We start from the raw sequence: 22,640 nt of genomic DNA, 5'->3' as shown, positions 1-22,640 counted from the left end.
TTATTAGACTCAATTCTACTCATCAGATATTTACCAAGCTCATTGTGTAGGTGCTGGGGACACATGGAGAGGCAAGAATGTCCAATGAATGGCTTAAAAACTTTGCAGTGAATCAGGGAGTCAAAATCCTGGCTCCTCTATGAATCAGCTGAGGGATGTGGGCTGGAGCCTCAGTTTTGTAACCCATGGCATGGAGATCCTAATACTTACCTTGCAGGTTGTTGTAAACATCTGTTGGGGTAATGGACGTAAAGCTCCCTGCACAGCAAACTTCACTAAGAACTCCACAAACTCCAAAAGTTAAGGTAATGACTTCTGATTTCAAGAAACACCCAGTCTAGTGAAAAGACCATATGTTAACAGATAAATGGCATTAGTGTGATGGGTATGACTATTTTTGACTTTTTTTTTTTTTTTTTGCGGTACGTGGGCCTCTCACTGCTGTGGCCTCTGTGCGGAGCACAGGCTCTGGACGCGCAGGCTCAGCGGCCATGGCTCATGGGCCCAGCCGCTCCGCGGCATGTGGGATCTTCCCAGACCGGGGCACGAACCCGCGTCCCCTGAATCGGCAGGCGGACTCTCAACCACTGTGCCACCAGGGAAACCCCTTGACATTTTTTTTTAAATCATTTACAGAGCACTTACTATGTGCCAGACACTGTGCTAAACAGTTGTACCTGGATCATCTCATTTATTTGCACAAAACCATATATAGCAGGAACCACAATTTTTCCCAGTGAGGAATCTGAGGTTTAGGCCATTTAAACCTCAGGGCCACAGAGCTGGAAAGGGACAGAAGGAGGGTTTGAACCCAGCAGTCTGGTTCCAGAGGCAGATTTCAAGGCACAAAGAGACAGAAAGAAGCCAGGAGAGGCTTCACAGAGGAGGTGCTGGAGCGGCGAGCAGTTTTTCAGGCACCAAAGTCATGGGAGAAGGAGTCCAGGCAGGAGGGAAGAGGTGGCAGGATGAAGAGCTGGGTCTGTGCACAGGGTCTGGGATGGAGGGCGGTGTGGGTCTAGAAGGTGAGGGTGGGGAGGGAGGAGTGGGCCAGATGGTGGGACACCTCATGAGTCAGGCACAGGGACTTGGGGGACCAGTGAAGGATGAGAAAGACAGGATCATGGCACGCAGGGAATGTAATCTACGCCGATGTTCTACGGGGAAAGTATTGGGTTGGCCAAAAAGTGCGTTTGGGGTTTTCTGTAAGATCCTCCAGAAGACACAGGTTGGGAGAAGAAATTTGTGTTCCATATACATAATAAAAGAACTCCTAAAAAAATCGATTTGAAAACCCAATTTTTAAAAATGAAACAAAGGTTAAACAAGCACTTAAAAAAAGATACAAGTGTTCAAAAAGCATATAAAAAGGTGCTCAACATTGTTATTCATTATGGAAATACAAATTAAAACAACAAGATACCACTACACACTCACCAGAATGGGTGTAATTAAAACAAAGACACCACCGATTATTGAGGGATGTGGAGCAACTGGAACTCTCATAAACGATTGGTGGGAGTGTAGTTTGGTACAGCCACTTTGGAAAACTGGCAGCGTCTGCTGAAGCTGAACATATGCCTTTTCTGTGACCCGGCAACTGAACTCGGGCACATCCACAAGGGAAAAAAGCGCATGTGTCCACCCAAACAAAGACTTGTTTGAGAATGTTCATAACAGCTCTATTGTAATAGCCCCAAACTGGAAACAGTCCAAGTATCTGCCAACGGGGAAACAGATACATAAATGGTGGTATATTCACGCAGTGGTAGAGTCACAGTAATAAAGAACCAACTATTGCTACAAGTTAACAAATGGAAGAATTTCAAAGTAACAAATGGAAGAATTTCAAAGACACTGTATGGAGTGAAATACGCCAAATGCAAAGGTTCAAGAACAGGAAAAACCAATCAATAGTGATAGAAGTCAGAACAGTGGTTTCCTGTGGGAGGTACTAACTGGAAACACTGAGGGAACCTTCTGGGTTACTGGGAATGTTCTTTATCTTGACCCGGATGGTGAGTTCACAGGTGTATCCACATGGAACAATTCACTGAGCCGTACACTTTATGTTATACCTCAATCAAGATGTTTTTCCAAGAGAATAAATATATTAAAGTGTTAATTAGTTTCAAAGCTTGCTAGGCAAAGATGTCTAACGTATTTCTGAAAGTATAAGAATGAATTTAAATGTTAAAAAATCAAATTAAATGCATGGAGCATGAAATAAAAAGCAGCAGAATAGCGATGTTTAAAGAGCTGGAATAGGAAGGGGAAATGGCAGATGGGGTCAGAAAATAGATTAACGTTCACTACAGTCCAGCATTTACATCAGGGAGAAGTGAGACGTGAAGTTGTCAAGCCAGACCCGAGAGGAGGCAGCTGGTGGAGCCCGGACTGTAGAGGTGAAGAGACTAGAGTTTTGACTTGAAAGTCAACCAGAAGCTAATAATTCGTGAGCTGGGAAAAATGCCATTAAAAACCAGGAGGACGACTGTGGTGATGACAGCGATCATAAACATAAGAACACTTAGCACTTGCTGAGCACCTGTTATGTGCCAGACCTTCTTGTCAGTGCTTCACTAGTATCATCTCATTTAATCCTCACAACCGCTCTGGGAAGTTACTACGATTATGCTAGTTTTACAGAGGGAGAAACTGAAGAAGCGGAGTAATTAACCCGGAGCCTCCAAGAATAGGAGAAAGAGACCCCGTGGGGAGGTAATGAGGAAATCCAATGACTTAAAGGAATTCAAATGACTTCACGTTAAAACAGGTCTAAGGAGCAGGCAAATGACTTACATGATATAAATGCTGCAGAATACATCAGCAGCGTATTGGCTAGAATTCTAGAGGGAGGACAGAAATTGAGTATCTTTTGCATGCTTTTGGGCATATCAACAACATACTAAATTTAAAGAGTACAAAGTGGAAAATGGTGTGGCTCGAAGGAGGAAATAAAGGTTCTCGCACAGGACTTGGTTTGAAAGAAGTAACTGGGGCGACCTCTGCCCATAGCTGTTATATCGTGACCTTCTGAGGCTTGGAAGTTTCATGTCCTTTGAATCACTCTTGATAATTCATCTTTCTCCACATTGGCAAGGTCAGGTTAGGCAGCAAGGGACGAAAAGATCCAGGAAGATTTTCTCCCTTCCTCCCTTCCTTCAGTCTGTTTCTTTCTTTCAGTAAGTCTATATTTATTGTGTATCAATTATATTCCATGCATTGTTTTAGAGGCTGGCGATACAGTGATAAATAAACTAGGAAGTTCCTGCCAGGCCTCATGAAACTTATCATCAGAGGAGACACACGATACACAAATAAACATATATTATTTTAGGTACTCATTGAATGCTGTGAGGAAAAATGAAGGAGGTTGAGGGAAGCATTCATTATTCAGGAAGATAAGTGAAGGCCTCTCTGAGGAGCTGACATTTGAGCTCTGATGTATGCAGAAGGAAAGATCAAAGTCTGAAAATATGAGGAAAGACATTTCCAGGCTTAGAAATCAGCCAGTGCAAAGGCCCTGGGGTGGGCATCTGTGAGGCCTGTCCAAGGAACAGCAAGAAGGCCAGTTTGGTTAGTGCACATCGAGGGAGAGAAGAGTGGTAGGAGATGACATCACAGAGGAAGTACGAGGCCCACATCTCTCAGGGCTTTCTACTTTGGACTTTTTTTCCCTAAGTTTGATTGGAAGCTATTGGAGGGTTTTGTTTTGGGAAGCAACTGGATCTGATTAACTTACAGCGAGAAAGAACTCATAAGCGGGCAAGAGGAACAGGGAGCACAGCCTAGGAGGCTATTGCAGGAGTCCAGGGGGAGCTGACTGGTGGCTGGACTCAGGTGGTACTGATGGGGGTCAGGAGATGAGGCTGGACTCAGGACACGGTCTGCAGGAGAAGCTGCAGGGTTTGCTAGTGAATTGGATGAAGGGCATGAGAAAAAAGAGCAAGAATGTCCCGAAATCTGTGTCCTTGGTTAAACGAATGATGCTACCACTTTATTTGGGGAATGATTAGGTTTAAGGGGTAAAATTAGGAGTTTATTTTCAACCAGAGATGTTAGCCTGCTGTTGCATAGACCAGCTTGGAGTTCATGGGGGTACTGTGGAAAACAACAAGCGAAGTAATCCCTTGTGGATAGAAAAATCCCAGTTCTCCCTACTTATTAACATTTATTCATTCAGCAAATATTTATTGAGTACCTACTGTGTGTCAGGCCCTGTGTCAGGTGCTGGGAATACAGCATGGATTTGCCCAGAAACATAAACTATCTTCATTACAGCTTAATTAGTTCACTGGTTTCTGAGACACTTCTCTGAATATTGTGTAAATATATAGAATCAACTCTCAAGAGTTATAAATACTGAGATGTTCTCTGACTCAGCAATTTGGAAGAGCTCAGATTCTCGGAAAGAAAGGAGCTATATATAGCTTTGGACAAATGACAGATTTACCTAATAAAATATTTGAAGACTGCCTTAAAATGAATCAGAAGAGACTGCCTCAACCAAATTAATGTTTATGAAGAGTCAACTTGGTGTAATGGAAAAGCTTACAGGGCTGGAAGGCAGAAGCTCTGGGCCTGTCTGTCCTGCCCAACTAGATCACAGGTATGACCTTGACTGAGTCCTTCATCATCTTGCTTCAGTTTTCACTTCAATAAAATGAATCCACTGAAGGCAGTATTTTCCAAAGCGCTTCCAAACTACTAATTTTTTTCTTTGCATTATCTTCTCCTGGACTCTTATTCCTCTTTTTAACATTTATTTAAAAATAAAACCCCAAACTCCAAGGTGATTCTTCTTTCTTTTGAGGGTTCATTTTTTGAAGCAAAGTATTTTCTTTTTGCAAATGAAACGTGTTTTTTTCCTGACTGTAAAATGATACATGTTCAGAAAAGCACTTAGAATAAAAAGTCCCTACAATGATACCATGGAGGTAACTATGTCTGTTTTCACCATCAGTGCCTCTGCAACAGGTATCATATTAGCAGGTGCTTAATAAATATTTATTGAATGAATGACTACTGTTAGTATCTTGTGAAAACATCCTTTTTGGTCTTCAGAGGAAAAAAAGAATCCTTTCTCTGGGGTTGTTTAGCCTCTGAAGAGGCTATAGTTATAGCCACCAGAGACTGAAACTTGCTGGGACTGTATCGAATCTCTGAGATTACACATTTCACAACAGCTGATGTCTGTTATCTGTGGAATGTAGGGAAACAATAACACTAAATACACCACTCTGATGGCCATAAACAATATCAAGGGTGGCTCGGTTTGAGCAATATCAAGAAAGGCTGCGAAACAGTCCATGGTCTAACCAGGAGTGGCTCTGGTAGCAGCTGCCCCACAAGTCCTTCCTCCCACACTTGGGCCCTCTTCCTTCCCTACAGAACCAAGATGAGGTTTTTTGGGGCACTTGAGTTCAACTCAACAATTTTTATTGAGAATCTAGCATTCTTTCGATTGTTAACTCCCTTCTCAGTAAACCAAGATGGTCTTCTGATTGCCTCTGGAAATGAATGGAAGCCAGATCCTGTCTGCAGACACATGCTGTATCTTTTTTTCTCAGATGGAATTCGTGGCTAATGTTGAAAAACTGGGACACTGGACATGTGAATCTGAGTTTTCAGATCTCTTGAAAAATCGCTGGATTTGGCACCCATGGGCCCTCATCACCTGGAGCGATCAGCTGGAAGTGAGGGCAAGCCTCCTACCTGACACAGGGGCTGTGTTCTTCAGCTCCCTGTGGTCCCACCTGCCCCTACTGTGCTATATCCTGCCTCCTGGGCTCATTCACCCAACTTGCCACCTCTAAGAGATCACGGGAAGCATTCAGGGATAACCCACTGAGCACCAGGCACTGTGCAAGTCTCTTGGAAGACGTAAACGCAACACAGCTACTACCCTGGAGGAGCTCGTGTATAAACCAGTTAATTACAGTGCAGTGAGCTAAATGCAGCACAGAAGGCATGACCATGGCACAGCATGGGGTCTCTGCCCTGAGAAACTGGTTGGAGGTTCTCTGAAGGTCACTGAGCTGGATTTTGAAGGATGAATATGAATGATTCAGGCAGGTGGTTGGTGGGGAATATTGCAAACAGTGGGGGTGGAATGGAGAGCATTTATAAGATCTTCTGCCGAATTGCTGCCTGTTGCACAGGGGAAACTCTCAAGCCAGCAACTACCTTTCCCCTGATTGATGCTGTCTACAACCCTCTGCCCAGGTCCTCCCATACCTTCCTTCTGTCAAAACACCAGAGAAGGTTACCTCTACCAGGAAGAGCCTGCCTGACTAATCCCCATTCACCTCCAGTTACTTCAACTAAGGCAACACTCCCATTCTGGAAAAACTGGCTACCTGAGGGTGATTCTGTTATTTGAGCTCTTTGTTTTGTTTTGGAACCTCTGACATTTGAAGAATAGACCAGCATTCCAAGTAATTGATCAGTAAGTGTTTATCAAACACCTATGTATTTGATTGGAACTCTTTCTGTCATATATATCATTTTTGGCTCCAACAATGACCCAGTTGAGAAAGAAGACAAACACAAACTGAAAACAGACTGCAATTCAGAAAACATTTATTAAATGCCTGATATTCACAATTTTTAAAATACCTCCATCCATCCAACATTTACTGAGCACTAATAGGGCCAGGCAGTGAGCTTGGCACCTAGAAATGGAGATGCACTGAAATATACAAGCTAGCAGGAGACATGGATGAATAAACCCCTTACAGTAATTTTCCTGCCAGAGCAACGTTCAAAGTACAGCAATAACTTTAAAAAGAAGTGTTGACTGCTCCCATGAATACTGGGCAGGTATCACAGAGAAGATAAGCTCCAGCTGCCTATCTTATTGACTTTGTATCATGACATTTTACAACATACACAAAAATATAGAGACAAGTACAACGAATCTCCATGTACCCATGACCCGGTTTTAAAAGTAGTAACTCATAGCCACTTTTTTTTCTATTATTATTATTTTTTTTACAGCTTTATTGGAGTATAATTGCTTTACAATGGTGTGTTAGTTTCTGCTTTATAACAAAGTGAATCAGTTATACATATACATATGGTCCCATATCTCTTCCCTCTTGCATCTCCCTCCCTCCCACCCTCCCTATCCCACCCCTCTAGGTGGTCACAAAGCACCGAGCTGATCTCCCTGTGCTAATCTCCCTGTGCTATACGGCTGCTTCCCACTAGCTATCTATTTTACGTTTGGTAGTGTATATATGTCCATGCCACTCTCTCACTTTGTCATAGCCACTTTTGATTCATTTATACCTCCACCCACTTCACTCCATCCCTTTGTTTTGTTTGGAAGCCAATCCTAGACGTTTTAATCATTTCATCCATAATACTGAGCTGGAAATGTCTGGACTTTCCGCTAGTAACATCCTTCTCCCAATCTATTCTTTTGCCAGTGACTACTCCACCAGAGTTATATACCCTGATTCCCACCAGTAACCCCAAATCCTTGACTGGTTCAGGGTAAAGATCCAAGACTTTATTGGAGCCTCTGAGCTGACAGAAGGAAAAGCCTGAGCTGATCCAGTGAAAACCCCATCCTGCCTTATCTGGAATACTGAACATATTCTTCTGGTCCTTGGCCTTTGTAAAACTGCTAATTTCTTATAAGCTTGTTGAGCCCCTAATGTGTGGACAAAACGGGTGCTACATTCCACATTCCCATGTGCCCTTAGCAACCTTCCCAGAAACCTCAGACAGTATGGGGCTTGCTCTGCAGGCCAAGCTGCCCCAGATTTGCTTCCTGTCACCACCTTGATCTTCATTGGGTGGGGAGCCTGGTCACATCTGAACATCTGGCCTCTCTACCTTCCACCCCTTCAGCGTTTCTCTCTCTCTGAAATGTACCAACATCATGCAATTAGTTACTCAACCCAGAACATTATCCTGGACTCCCTCTCCCTTCTAATTCTACCTATTCGTTTACATCCATCCACTACTGTCCACCTCCATCATGACCCTTCCATCCAGGCCACCATTCTCTTCCCTCAAGTACGGCAATATTTAAGCACTTTTCTGCCTTTGGCAACCCCCCCCCCCCACACACACACACCAATTCTCCACGCAGCGGCTAAGTGATCGTGAAACGACCTGCTAAAAACCCTCTCATGGTTCCTAACACCTACGGGATCAAGACCAACTTCCTTATCACTGCTAAGGAGGCCCTGCTTCTGCTCCATCTCCTCCCTGGCCGGCAACCCAAACGCTCTTTTCAGGGCCTGGTTTCTCGGGTCTCTATGCTCTTACCTGGGAAGCGCCTTTTCTCTCGTAAACAGTGAACGCTACAACTACCGCGCCCTCGCTTACATGCGTTATCTCACATGAATCCGCAACAACACTAAGATATCATCTTCATTTTGCAGACGGACAAATTACGGATGGGCAGCTTACCCATGGTAACACAGCTAGTGAGTGGAAGAGCCGAGACTCGGATTCAGACTCACGGCGCCAGAGACCACGGGCTTAACCACCGAGTGCCAGCCTGCCCGCACACCCCTCCATCGCTGCAGCGACCGCTCTCAGCGGCGGACCGCGCCCGGCAGCGCCCGTTCGGCGACCAGCAGCTCAGTAGGAGGAACGAGGCTTCGGATTGGCAGCCTCCGGCGACGCCGGGGAAGAGGGAGGGCACAAAGGCGCAGGGGCGTCGCGCAGAAATGACGCAACACCGCGGCTCCTTAAAGGCGCCGGACTCTCGAGCGGCGCACGGCGCACGGCGCAGGCGCGTTCCGGAGGCTCCCGATTTTGCTCGCATCGCTGGGAGCCGGCCCGGGCAGACGGGCGCGAGCGGGCTGTGCAGACGGGGCGTGCGTTGGACGCGGGCGGCTCGAGGGGTCCGTTTGGGCGGCGTCCGGAGCCCGACCGGCGGGCTGAGGAGCGGGCGCCGCGATGGCCGAGGGCAGCGCAGTGTCAGACCCTCAGCACGCCACGCGCCTACTGCGAGCGCTCAGCTCTTTCCGCGAGGAGTCCCGCTTCTGCGACGCGCACCTGGTCCTCGACGGGGAGGAGATACCGGTACAGAAGAACATCCTGGCGGCTGCCAGCCCGTACATCAGGTGAAGAGGGGGCCGGGCGGGGCCGCGCTGCCCGGAGCCCGGGGGCGGGGCGAGGCGGGCGTGTCCCCGGAGCCCCTGGTCCCCACCCCCCAGCTGCCGGGGTCCCTCTGGTCACCGCTTAGCGCGGTGTCCCTCCCGGCAGACACCCCGGCCGGGCCCCACTCGTTGCCTCCCCGCAGGACAGCTCCTATGGCTTCGGCCGGGCCGGGCCCGTGCCCCCCACAGGACCCCACTCCCCCTGGAGTTGACCCAGGACCTCAGTCCCCCCGCCCTCCCTCCTCGAGTTCCCACCGCCCGGCCCTGGCCGGGGCCTCAGAACCCCGGAGGCCCCCAGACGCCGTCCTGGGCCGGACCCGGCCCCGCGACCGCGAGCAGGGCTTGGGCGGCGCCCGGGAAGAGCTGCCTCCTCGCCCCGGCCCAGCCCACGGATCCCTGGTGAAGTTTGCCGGCCGTTCGCCTCCAAATCGACACATAGTGGGCCGGGCCCAGCGCCGCGAAAGCGGCCAGGGAGCGTCCCTCCCGCGGAGAAGCCAAACAAATACCTCCTCTCCGGGTGTTGGCAGAGGGAAAACCCTGTCGGATCTTTTTCTTAGGATGGACGATCCGACACCCCCTCCCCCCCAGCCCCAAGTTCTTCGCAAAAGTGACTTTCCACCCTTTGTGGGAACTCCTTTTAAAGAGAAGGGTAGTGCGTTATAGACGTTAAAGTAAGCTGTAGCACATTCTAAAAGACTTACTGTAATTCTCAGGATGCTGTTACAGCCCGAGGACCATGAGATTTTAGCGACTTACAGAAAGCATTTAAAACAAAGCTTAACCTGGTTTGCCAGCTCAGCTAACGAGGTGAATTAAAGGTTGATAGGACAGTGCTCATACAAGTGTGTCACATCTTGAGAGGGCTGTTATGTTACAGCAACTTTCTTGCAAACTGGGTTACTCTTTAAATAAAAAAAAAAAAAATGCTAGAAGCTGGAGAAACTGCCTAGTAAGCTGGTTAAATATAGACCAATAGTAGAGAATGTCACTAGAATTGACAGGTCAGAAAAGGCAAAATGATGTGCGCTGCATTCTTAGTGCATTGTCCTAGCAGAACTCGGCACACAAACTGCATTTTAACCTTTGCATTGGCAGACATTTGTGCTAAGTCAGAAGCAGTTCAAGCGCTCTGGTAACTTCTGGCTCCTCCTGGCTCTCTTAAATCCACTTGCACTCTTTCTTTGTGGATTTAAAGGTGCGGTTGGGGTGAGTTGTCATTAGTGTGGATTTAGATTGCCAACATGACAGATATCTCATAGCTGGCAGTTCAGAGCTTTGAGCAGTCAATATAAAATTGGCATCAGCAAGCCAGCGTCTTCCCTGTATCCAAAGTATTCCCTGTTTGGGGAAATGGTTAGGAAAACTACTTTAGATGTATTAGTGTAGTTTTGTAAGTGACATCCAGCTGGCTTAAAAGAAAATTGCGAATCACCAAATACATGCTCTCTATTCCCTTTCCGTGGTTCATTTTTCTCCAGAGCACTTGCCACTATAATATACCCTATATTTTATTCATTTACTCTGTGGATCTTCCCCACCCACAGTGTAAGCTCCAAGAGGCCAGGGACTTTCCTTTCGTTCATTACCGTATCCCTGGCACACAGAAAGACCAGTGCCTAGTGGTTAGCAGATGGGTTGAAGCAAGGACTGCCTTCCTTTATGCCACAGAAGACTGGACATGAGAGGACCGGCCCTGGTGCGTTTCCATTTCAGATGCTCAGTTGTCCCTGATTGAGAAGAGCCCTGCACCTGCTTTCTGCTCCCAGCTTTCACTCTTCTGCGAGTTGTCCATAGATGACTTCATCTTGGCTTCAGCTCACTAGTCTGATAAATGAGGGATAAAATGCGTCTTCATCTCATTTAATCTTTGACCCACACTGTGAAGAAGTAGGTAATAGTGCTTTGAGCCGCTCACAGGTCTGCACACAGGTTTCCAAAGGTAGTGGTATCACTGCTATATCTGCTGAATTAGGAAAGGTGGGGCATCCGCTTGTGACGTGGTGGCACGTATGAGAATATTTAGTAATGTGAAATGTTATTTAGACTAGCAGTATTTTTTTTCTCTATTTTTAGTTTTCTTTTTAAGATTTATTATTTATTTATTTATTTATTTATTTTATTCTTGGCTGCGTGGGTCTTAATTGCGGCACACGGGATCTTTGTTGGGGTACACGGGATCTTTCATTTCGGCACGTGGGATCTTTCGTTGCAGCGTGGGCTCTTTGTTGCGGTGTGGGCTCTTCGTTGCGGTGCACGGGCTTCTCTCTAGTTGTGGCCTGCGGGTTTTTCTCTCCCTAGTGGCGTGCAGCCTCCAGGGCATGTGGGCTCTCTAGTTGAGACGCGCGAGCTCAGTAGTTGTGGCGTGCGGGCTTGGCTGGCGCGCGGGCTTGGTTGCCCTGCGGCATGTGGGATCTTAGTTCCCCCGACCAGGGCTCGAACCCGTGTCCCCTGCATTGTAAGGCGGATTCTTTACCTCTGGACCACCAGGGAAGTCCCGCTAGCAGTAATTTAGATGTGAAATATTACTAATCGTAGTAGCAGAGCCAAAAGGGACTTCAGACCCCTCTAATCCAATTCTGTTACTTTCCAGATGAAGAGTGGTGCTCGGTGGGCATTAGTGATCTGTATTACAGTGAGGTTATTAGCACTTAATGGTTGAACTAGGATTAGACAGCAGGTTAATGACACCTAGTCTCCTACTCGTTTACCATACCAAACTACAGCATTACTCACATGTAACTATTCTTTCCAAGTCAGTAAGCGGTAGAGTTTACATAATATGTTATGATTTACGTGCTTATTAAGTACTTTCACATGCTGTCTCACTTTGACTTTCATTTTCAACCATCTTGTACAGTAGGCAGGGCAGATATTTTTGACATTTTACAGATAAATATGAATTAGTCAATATGTGTTTTTTCAGTGACTAATTGCTGTAACTTTATTTGACTGTTGAAGTGGTATATTTGTTCTTGGGTTTCTTTTAAAATTATCAATCTCAAGGCTACTTCAAAGTAATGTGACTAATTTGTGTTACTGCTTAGAAACAAACTTTAATTTTTGACACCAATGATGTTGGGCTTTTATAACATCTTTGTTTTGTTTGAATGGAACTTAAAGAATTCTGTTGAAACAAAATGAGTCTGTATGTTCTAGAACTTGATGTTTCTCATTTTCCCTTGGGAAGCTGAAGCATTTAGGGCTGTGATATCATTAATATAGGGATTGGGAGTTCAAAAGTTTGGTAGTCTCTGAAGTTTTATAAAAATCTGAGTTTTGTTTAATGTCTTCAGTTAGCCTGGTTTTAGTAACTGTCATAGGGGTCTGAAGTTGTGCAGTTTAGAAACAATGTTATATATTGCTTCTGTATCATCAACCAAGGGAACCAATCCAACACTGTTGCACTAGGAATTAAAACAACTCATTTGGCATACTTTCTACTAAATATAGAAGTCTTTTAGCCTTACTGGTTTACTCTTTTCCTGTGCTTTATCTTTGGTTTAACATTTGTTTTTCCTCCGGGTCGTCTTAGCAATCATACTGCCTTAGAAACACTTTCAGTATAAAAGGAAAAAGCCAGAAAAAACCCAAGTTCGGCCACAAAACCCCAGTGATAACCTGAAAGAAGATTATGTAGGGTATGTGTCATGCAGCCTAAGATTCAAATGCTGTAGGGAAGACAGGCAGGAGCTTCCATAGTTCATCACTCACCCCAGTAAGTGGGAAGCTACTTTCCCAGCATGCCCTCTGCCCAGCATTTTCTCATGATCCTGAATGACATTTTTCCTTTGGTTTGTTGGGAAAACAAAATCTAAATGTAGCTGACGACCTTTAAGAATGATGACATTGAATTCATAGCTTGTAACAACGACCCACAGCAACCCTTTCCTTTCTCAGCAACCCTGAGACCTCCTGGGAAAGGTTCCCTGAGGCTTATAGGAAATTTCCTTTTCTCTTGAATATTGCAAAGTTTGCTTTGCTTCATGTCTGAGGCTCTTCTCATTCTGGCACAATTCCCTTGATCTGATGTGGAGTTCAGACTCCTCTCTTTCGTGAGCTGTGGTTCTTCGGGGGTAATGTATGTGAAAGGATTTGGCAATGAATTGCCGTGTGATTCTGCAGTGGCATTATAGTGGCTCTGTACAGGTTCCAGTCCCGCATAGTAAAGGAAAGAAAGATTCCCAGGATTTTGGGATCCTTTGATGAGTTAGCCAACAATAAGAATGGCAGTTTTTGCCCTTGTTTTTTGAGAGAAAGCTGGTCTAGTGGGAGTGGAGTGGAGGCATTGGGCCTAGAATCCAGCCTGGATCATCTTGGACAACTTTTCTGGGCCTTAGTCTGCTCATCTGTGAAGTGAGGTTGATTGGGCTCCGTGCTGTTTTCGGTCCGCTTGGCGTGTCTGTGTTGTGGGGAGGGGGTCTGTCTCTGTTCTTACGGCTTTACTGTATCATGTAAAGTTTTGTTGCCCATTGATGTTAAAGCCTTTCCTTTGCCCTGTCACACAGGACGTGGTTGGGTATTCTGCTTTATAAATCTAGCCCTGTAGAGTTGTTTTGTAACAAGCATTTATTTTATGCTGTTAATCTGGATGCTTTCCAAGGCCTAGTTATTGATGAGCCTGTTTTGCCATTTAAATCTAAAATTTGACTCATAGATGATGCTGATGAAACTTCTTAAGGAGATGGTTGTGATCTCTGTAGGAGTCCAAGTTTCATGGTGATGCAGAAATTGTTATCATCCTTTCTTTAGGTACTTGAAATCTGCCCTGTTATTTTATGAGCAGTAAAGTCCACTAGTGTTGTCTGCTATGTGCAGAGCAAGCTGTCAGCCCCCAAGTCCCTTTTCTTTCACTTGTGCTCTGAGTTCATAGTCACCTGTGTATGTAGCAGCTCATGAATGATTGTCATAAGGGTTTTGTATAGCAATTGTAACCTGTTAAGTTTCTTAGTTCTCAAGGGTTCAGCTAGAAGCTCCCGGTTCTGAGACTGTTGCTGAATCCTGAGCAGTCTTTAAATCAAATCAGCTGTACCTACCGCTTGCTGTCCTCTGATGGTGATGGGAAATACATTGGGCCTGAATATCTTTTGATGGATCTAGGCTTGTTTGTTTTTATCCACCTACTATAAGGCATCCCTTACAACTGCTTAAAAAGATGAAATCTGTCCTGAAGGGCTTACAGTCCCATGGTTCAAAATGATCGACTCCATCCTTCTCCTCCTCTTCCTGCCCCCCTCCTCCCCTTCCCCTTCCCCCTTTCCCTCCCCTCCCCCTCCTCCCCTTCCCTTTCCCCCTTTCCCTCCCCTCCCCCTGCTTCCCTTCCCTTTCCCCTTCCCCCTCCTCCTCTTTAGTACTTGCAGTCATATTTGATTAAACCCTTTTCTTAACGTGAGTTTTCCAAAACCAATATTAAAGTATGTTGTCTTTTAGAAGATCGAAGAAGTATTTTCTCTGGGCTTCTTAAGGAAACTAAGAGCTTGTGAATTGGAGCTCTAAGTTTAACATAGATTACTTATTTCAGGTGAAATATATGTGTTTATTTGTACAAGGCGGCGGTTGCCACTCTTAGTAGCAGTGAATGCTCTAATTCTGGACGGGTTCTCGGAAGGTTTCAAACGATGAAACAAATCAATAAAATTCTTGTTAGACTAGTGAATCTAACATAAAGTGAAGTGTTGAATGTTTAGATTTATTGTAGAACTTTCCTGAGGGTTGTCATTTTGAGTGATAGTAATGTGATAGAAGTAAATCCTAGCTCCACTGAGCACCAGCTGGTAAGTTCTCCCCTTTTACCTGTGCCCTCTGACTTTTACCTCTTCTTGCAGTGTGTATTTTCCTCTGCAAGTCCTCTTCAGTGTTCTTAAAGTAATTTTCATTATATAATTTAGAGAGTCAAGCAAAGTGCTTTTCCACATAGAAAGGTTGGTTCCTTGGATTTAGATTTGGGTAATAGAGACTGAGCATCCAGATTACAAAACCGCCTTATCCGTTGTTTACACTGTTCGTCGGTCTGTCTCATGATATCAAAGTGAGGCTTAAAATCTATAATCCATAAAGAAAACATAATTAGGACAAATAAGGAGTTGTTTGGATTCATCCTTCAGAAGGATACAAATCTATCATTTTGTGCACTAGAGCTATAATATAAATGCATAATTTTAAAGTTGGAGTCCTAGGTTAAGGGTGGAGGTGCGGGGGTGTGGGTGTGACAGTTGGCAGGTTAGGGCTGCAGCCTTGAATTTGAGTGCTTCCCATGGGTCCTCTGCCTCCTAAGACCCGATGAGTCCAAAGAAGGAAGGAGATCAAAGATGGCAGCTGTAGCTCTATGGAGGATAAAGGTCGTGTGTCCATCTAAACGTCCTCTGTCACTCAGGTGGAGTTCTTGACCCCCATGCTCAGAAGAGCAGAGACTGAAGTCGTTTTCCTAAGTGTTGCCAAAGAATATCTTCACCACACAATGATCTAATGTCTCGTGTTTGCTGCTTCCATTTCTCTGTGGGAGTAAATTATAATTTTTTTTCTTCTTTTCAGAGAGTTTTAGAAAAATAGAATGCTTAGGGAAAAATGAGATCTTGGTGAAGTATTTTGTTAGATAAAACAGTTAGCCTTCAGGCAGTAAAGCTTTGGGAGGCAGCACATATCAGGTGGAAGGGGAGAAGACTGGTTTTTAAAAACAGACTGTTATAATGGGATATAGACCAATACAGTGTCCTTCATTTTTCTGTTTAGAGTTAATGTGCTAATGAATACAGAACCTTAAATGTACATCTTTGTTCATAGGTATTTTGTGATTCTTTCAACTACTAAGTATTTTGGTATCTTTTTAGGAGCATTTTTAAAGACCATTTGACACTTGTGATTTTTATGTTAACACGATAAGATGAGTAGAAATATTGTAAAACATAGTTTGATAGTCATATTCGCATTCATCATTAACCAGTTGCCTATGCCTCTGAATAATTGTAAATTGTCTAGTACTGTTGAGTTCCAAATATTTTCAGACTTTTGTCACTGAAATTGTTTATATGAGTCCGTCCCTGAATTGGAGGAAACTGCATATTTAGGGTGTGAGGTTGGGATGAGTTTCTTCTGACACTTAGAGCACATTCACTGGGAGTGGCCGGCAGTGTGAGAAAGGTGGAATTGAGAAAAGCCATGGGAATCCTTAGAAAGAAAGGTCATTGATCACTGATTTCTATTCTTTCCTCGCTGGAGCCCACTTCTGCTTCAGGGATAGAATTGGAGGCCAGCAGAACCCAGGGTCTTCTTGAATATTCCATTTGGTTAGTCAAGGGAAGAGTTTCCCACCTCCGTCCAGCTTTTCCTCCTGTGCTAAAGCTGGTATGGGAAGTTCAGACTTACCTCGCAGATTAGAGACTTCTTTCAGGTGTTGTTGGTTGGTTGGTTTGTTTATTTTCCTGCCTGACTTCTTAACACTGCTGCTTGTATGAGCAGAGCTACCAACTTTGTTCCTTGCCCAAAAGGGAGAATCCCTGTTGCTGGCCGAGAGGGAGCAAAATTCTCATTTCTCTCACCTCCTGCAATGGAACAGGAGAAGAATAGGTGCTCTGTTCCCTTTCCTTACTGTCTGTTTTCCTATTGATAGGAAAGGGGACTATGAAAATGTGCACTATTGTCATGCTGCTGGTACATTCTTTAGAAATGTCAGCACCACCTTAACCCATATGCTTGTGGGATTGTGCTCACCAATAATAAAGTACAGTTCAAGAATTAGCATTGTCATAATGTTGAAATGTGTCATGTATTAATTCATGACGGAGTTCCCTGTCAAGGGACCTTACATAACTAGTGTTGACTAATTAGGATTAATCATTCCTTCAACAAATACACAGGAGACACTGGGTATCAGCAACAGCTGGGTGCTGGGGGGAGACGGGCAGGAGTTTGTATTTCATGGTTTGCGGAGTGTTACACCTTCCCAGGCTCCATTGTCTTTCTTGGTTGCTGGCTGCCATTTGAGTGTATATTCAATGATCTCACACAAACACTGTCAAAACTGAGACTGAGCACGTGGAGATCAAAATCACTCAACTTATTTTTTCCACCTGTGTGGCCAGTAAAGGAAAGAAACATAAAGCTAACAGTTTTTAAATTATCTTTGACGTTCACTTAATTTTTCACTACTGTACTGTGTAGTGTGGTAGTACCAGAATTTTAAGAATGGGAAAAGAAGGCTTCCCTGGTGGCGCAGTGGTTGAGAGTCCGTCTGCCGATGCAGGGGACACGGGTTTGTGCCCCGGTCCGGGAAGAACCCACATGCCGCAGAGCGGCTGGGCCTGTGAGCCATGGCCGCTGAGCCTGCACGTCCGGAGCCTGTGTCCCACAACGGGAGAGGCCACAACAGTGAGAGGCCCGTGAACCGCAAAAAAAAAAAAAAAAAGAATGGGAAAAGAAGAGATTGACTTTATTTTTGGAGTAGTCACTTCTGAAAGTCTGCTCTAAAAAGTCTAATTAAGATGTGGCACATACATACAACGGAATATTACTCAGCCTTAAAAAGAAACGAAATTGAGTTATTTGCGGTGAGGTGGACCTAGAGTCTGTCATACAGAGTGAAGTAAGTCAGAAAGAGAAAAACAAATACAGTATGCTAACACATATATATGGAATCTAAAAAAAAATGGTTCTGATGAACCTAGTGGCAGGACAGGAATAAAGTTGCAGACGTAGAGAATGGACTTGAGGACTCGGGGAGGGGGAAGGGTAAGCTGGGACAAAGTGAGAGAGTGGCATGGACATATATACACTACCAAATGTAAAATAGAGAGCTAGTGGGAAGCAGCCGCATAGCACAGGGAGATCAGCTCAGTGCTTTGTGACCACCTAGATGGGTGGGAGGGAGGCTCAAGAGGGAGGGGATATGGGGATATATGTATATGTATAGCTGATTCACTTTGTTATACAGCAGAAACTAACACAACATTGTAAAGCAATTATACTCCAGTAAAGATGTCAAAATAAAATAAAGAGTATACTTAGGGCTTCCCTGGTGGTGCAGTGGTTGAGAGTCTGCCTGCCGATGCAGGGGACACGGGTTCGTGCCCCGGTCCGGGAAGATCCCACATGCCGCGGAGCGGCTGCGCCCGTGAGCCATGGCCGCTGAGCCGGCGCGTCCAGAGCCTGTGCTCCGCAACGGGAGAGGCCACAACAGTGAGAGGCCCGCGTACCGCAAAAAAAAAAAAAAAAAAAAAAGAGTATACTTAAATGACTCATCTGATCATTCGCTACTATGTTAGTAACCGCAATTAATCACATGTACAGAAACAACTTTTTTGAATAGAATTATTTATTTACTTTTGGCTGCCTTGGGTCTTCGTTGCTGTGCGCGGGCTTTCTCTAGTTGCGGTGAGCGGAGGCTACTCTTCGTTGCAGTGTGAGGGCTTCTCATTGCGCTGGCTTCTCTTGTTGTGGAGCATGGGCTCTAGGCGCGCAGGCTTTAGTAGTTGTGGTTCGCAGGCTCTAGAGTGCAGGCTCAGTAGTTGTGGCGCACGGGCTAAGTTGCTCCGCGACATGTGGTATCTTCCCGGACCAGGACTCGAACACACGTCCGCTGCATTGGCAGGCAGATTCCAGAAACAGCTGTTTTTAAGTAGCGAACATAGATCCTTGGCCAAGGTTTCCTAAATGCTCGTTCATTCATTAAACTTTTCTTGAGCGTTTACGTGTGGTGCTGCCGTGCTCTGGGCTTTCAAGGCTCCGGCATCCGCGGACTCCAGCTGGGGAGGCAGACAATGAAGAGGCCTCGTTACAGAGAGACGTGAGGGATGGACGTGGTTGCCGCCGTGGATGGGTGAGAGGAACACCGCTCTGAGGAAGTGCCGCTTCACCTGAGATCTGGAGGAGAGCTTCAGTGTGAGCAGAGCTGGGGGCGGAGGGGCAGGGCACCGGGAGCAGAAGTGCTGCACTCTGGAGACAGAATCAGACTGGCACAGCCAGGGGGGCGGAGAACAGCAGCGTGAGGAGATGATGAGCGGCAGGTAGTGTGGCAGGAAGCCAGACTAGAGGGGTAGCAGGGCCTCGTAGTCCTGAGTTCAGGTTGGCACGTGCACTGCTTGCTCCCCAGCAAGATTAAACTTTCGCGGGAACGTCTCCCAGAGGGGCTGTGTGTGGGGAGCCAGCTGGGGAGGTGGCGGGTGTGGGAAAGGGACCTCAGAATTTTTTCTGACATGGGTTATTCCATGCAAGAGAGTTTAGGTTTTATTATAAGGCTTTAGGTTAGGTATTGATGGGAGTCATTTAGGAGGGCACTGCAATGGTTCTGACAGGAAATGAGGGTGCCCTGGGCTAGGGTGGGTCCGTGGACTTGGAGTGAAGTGGCTGTAGTAGGGAGATTAGCAATAGGACTTGTTGGTGAGAAAAGGGAAAGACCCAGGAGAGCCCAGGGTCACTTCCTCAGTATCCTCAGTGACCAGTGCTTATCATCACTTACTGTGGGTATAAGGACAGCTGTAAAAGACTCTGGAGTACAGGATCTGTCCTCAGAGTTTACAGCTTAGTTGTGAAGGCACAAAGTGCAGAACCAAGGCTCTTTTAATTGCATAGACACTTCTAGCCATAGGAGTTCCGAGGAGGAAGGACCCCTTGCGTGATCCCGTAAGGTTTTGTAAACAGAATTGAACATGGCCTCGGGGAGGAGTTGGAGGTGGGTGGGTGGGCGGGTAGGGGAAGAGGGGGGCAAGGAGAAGGGTTCAGGTGAACAAAGGTTTGAGTGCGGGGGCTTGTATGCGCCCAGGGTAGTAAGTATACTTCCCCGGGCTGGACTGGAGCCTTGGCTAGGCAAGTGCTGGTGGACGGGCAGGTCAGGACGGCATTCCCGAGTGCCAGGCTAGTTCGCTTAGATTTTTCTTTCTTTTTTTTTTAACGTCTTTACTGGAGTATAATTGCTTTACAGTGGTGTGCTAGTTTCTGCTTTATAACAAAGTGAATCAGTTATACATATACATATATCCCCATATCTCTTAGATTTTTATTCAGTCTTTCACCAGTAGTACTAGTGATAGAAACAGAGCTCTGCTTTAAGAAGGTGACTTGGAGGTTGTTTGTTCACAGGACCGAGACGGGGACCAGAGTTGCTTACGGATTCAGGTCAGCACCCCGTGGCGCTGTCCCGCACCGTGTCAGTAGTAATGACCGAGGTCGGGATTAGAGGAAGTAGCAATCGACTGCTAATGGATGTGGGAATTAGGCTGAGGGAGAGGGAAGAGCTAAGAGGTTTTGAGGCCAGCTGCTTAAGAAAAGTGGGGAAGGTAACATCTGTCTTCGATGTGTCCTATTCAAGGTAGCATCGCCCTATAAACCCCTTAATTACATTCTGTGGAGTGTGGCACTTACCTGCGAATGTGTGTGTTTCTCACCTCTGCCTCTCTTGACTTCCTGCTTTTTACTGGCAGAGGAATTCCTGTTCATCCTTCAGGACCCGGTATCCCTTCCTTTGTAACATTTTCCCAATCCTGCCAAATAATCCCTCTGTCCTACAGGCTTCTCTGTAGTGTGTGGCGTGTACCTTCAGTGTACCACGTGTCAGTGCCCCGCTGACTTTTATTCAGTGGGGAGAAATAGAACAGACAGATGGACTGGGTGCTTTCAAAGCGTCCTTTATCTCTAGGGTCAGAGGCACTAAATCCATTAGTGGAAAGTCTGTAGGTAAGAGACTTGAGTTGACTACAGTCTAAGTACTGATGAAGAAGTAGAAGATCAGAGTTCAGGATGCTGTATACGCTGCTTCCAAACAAGATGAAACTTTCGGCTGTGGCGTTTTACTGTATAGCTGAATATGTACTGGGGACTGGGGGAGAGGGGCAGAAGAAACCATCTTAGAACAGATTTTAACCAGAAGAGAGTCTTTAATTTTGTCCTGTTTCACATGGCGCAGTCAAGCTCAACAAAGTCCATTTCTGGTGCCAAGAGACCTGGGAGAAGGGTCCAAATTCTTTATTCAAAAGTAGTAGCTCCAGTGAGAGAGCTTTTGTCACAACATGACTAAAGAATTAATAGAGAAGCATTCATTCCCTTGACAACATTTTGGAAGGCACTTTCAGCTTCAGGTTGTTTAGAGAAGTTTATAACAGTAGATTATAAATGAAGAAGGCGCCAGAAGCAGAAAGATCATTGTGAGATGCTGAAGTGCACCTCATCCTGAGCTGCCTCTCATTTATTAAAGAAAACTGAAAGGGGGTGTGTTTCAGGCTGTAGTTGATTTTTGGTTTTGTTTTTGTTTTCCTAGTCCCACTATCCTTTTTTAAAAAGAAAAAAAGAGCTTCTTAACCGTCACTTAACACTTTGGTTTGAACTCCTTTGAAAGGATGAATACAGGGCTTCCCTGGTGGCGCAGTGGTTGAGGGTCCGCCTGCCGATGCAGGGGACGCGGGTTCGTGCCCCGGTCCGGGAGGATCCCACATGCCGCGGAGCGGCTGGGCCCGTGAGCCATGGCCGCCGAGCCTGCGCGTCCGGAGCCTGTGCTCCGCAGTGGGAGAGGCCACAACAGTGTGAGGCCTGCGTACCGCAAAAAAAAAAAAAAAAGAAAAAGGATGAATACAAAGACAAGAATAAATTCATATAAATTCTTACTTCTCCTTTGAATTTATTCAGGAGTTCCACTTTGCCTTTGAAAAGACATAAACCTTCCTTCTGACTCTTTACATTGGGAAGAGGGAATAGAAAGTAGAAACATGGACCTACTTCTGCAGTATGAAATTTCTGTAGTATTCAGTGCCATGGGTGTACTGCAGCAAAGAAGACCCCGGTCCACCAGTTTTTAATTAGAGAAGACTTGTAAGAATGCCCCCCAGATCAAAGGGGCTTACTCTTGAGATGGTTGTATATTTCCATGGACTCTTTTTTTAATATATATATAAATTTACTTATTTATTTTTGGCTGTGTTGGGTCTTCGTTGCTGCACATGGGCTTTCTCTAGTTGTGGCGAGCAGGGGCTACTCTTCGTTGCGGTGCGTGGGCTTCTCATTGCGGTGCCTCTCGTTGCGGAGCATGGTTTCTAGGTGCGCAGGCTTCCGTAGTTGTAGCACGCGAGCTCAGTAGTTGTGGCTCGTGGGCTCTAGAGCGCAGGCTCAGTAGTTGTGACGCACAGGCTTAGTTGCTCCGCGGCATGTGGGATCTTCCCAGGCCAGGGCTCAAACCCGTGTCCCCTGCATTGGCAGGCAGATTCTTAACCACTGCGCCACCAGGGAAGCCCTCCATGGGCTCTAAAGGTTAGAGGAGGAGGCTCTTTTAAACAGCATCTGAAAAATCATACCTGAGGAGAACATCTGGAACTATTTGACAGGTTGAGGCATGAATGTCTTTCTTTTATTTCCAAAAAGTCAGGGTGTGACCAGAACAAGGAATCAGGCTGGTTTCATCCTAGAAGAATTTTTGGCTTCGCAAGTTGCTGCCTCATGATTCTGTCTTTGAACTCACCCTAAAATTTTAATATGCATTTTCAAACCTTGTCTTTTAAAAGGTAAATTTTATTGACTGCTTTACTTTCAGATGTACAAGAA

The 22,640-nt window shown here is 45.7% G+C and overlaps 1 protein-coding gene across 9 annotated transcripts in view; it reads left to right on the top strand.

Moving 5' to 3' along the window:
- Positions 1-8,746: 8,746 nt before the first annotated feature.
- GAN (gigaxonin) overlaps positions 8,747-22,640 on the top strand; it is a 101,866-nt gene continuing 87,972 nt past the window's right edge. For all 9 annotated transcript variants that reach the window (XR_007474471.1, XR_007474472.1, XR_004477038.2 and 6 more), the window contains exon 1: positions 8,747-9,089. Coding sequence is in view for 4 of the 9 variants with exons in the window: in XM_033406413.2 (XP_033262304.2) it covers positions 8,923-9,089 (167 nt within the window). In the remaining 5 variants the exon portion in view is untranslated. The remainder of the gene's footprint in view (positions 9,090-22,640) is intronic.

This window comes from Orcinus orca, chromosome 20, assembly GCF_937001465.1.
Source record: "Orcinus orca chromosome 20, mOrcOrc1.1, whole genome shotgun sequence".
NCBI classification, from domain to species: domain Eukaryota; kingdom Metazoa; phylum Chordata; class Mammalia; order Artiodactyla; family Delphinidae; genus Orcinus; species Orcinus orca.
This window is presented reverse-complemented; position numbering and strand designations above follow the sequence as displayed.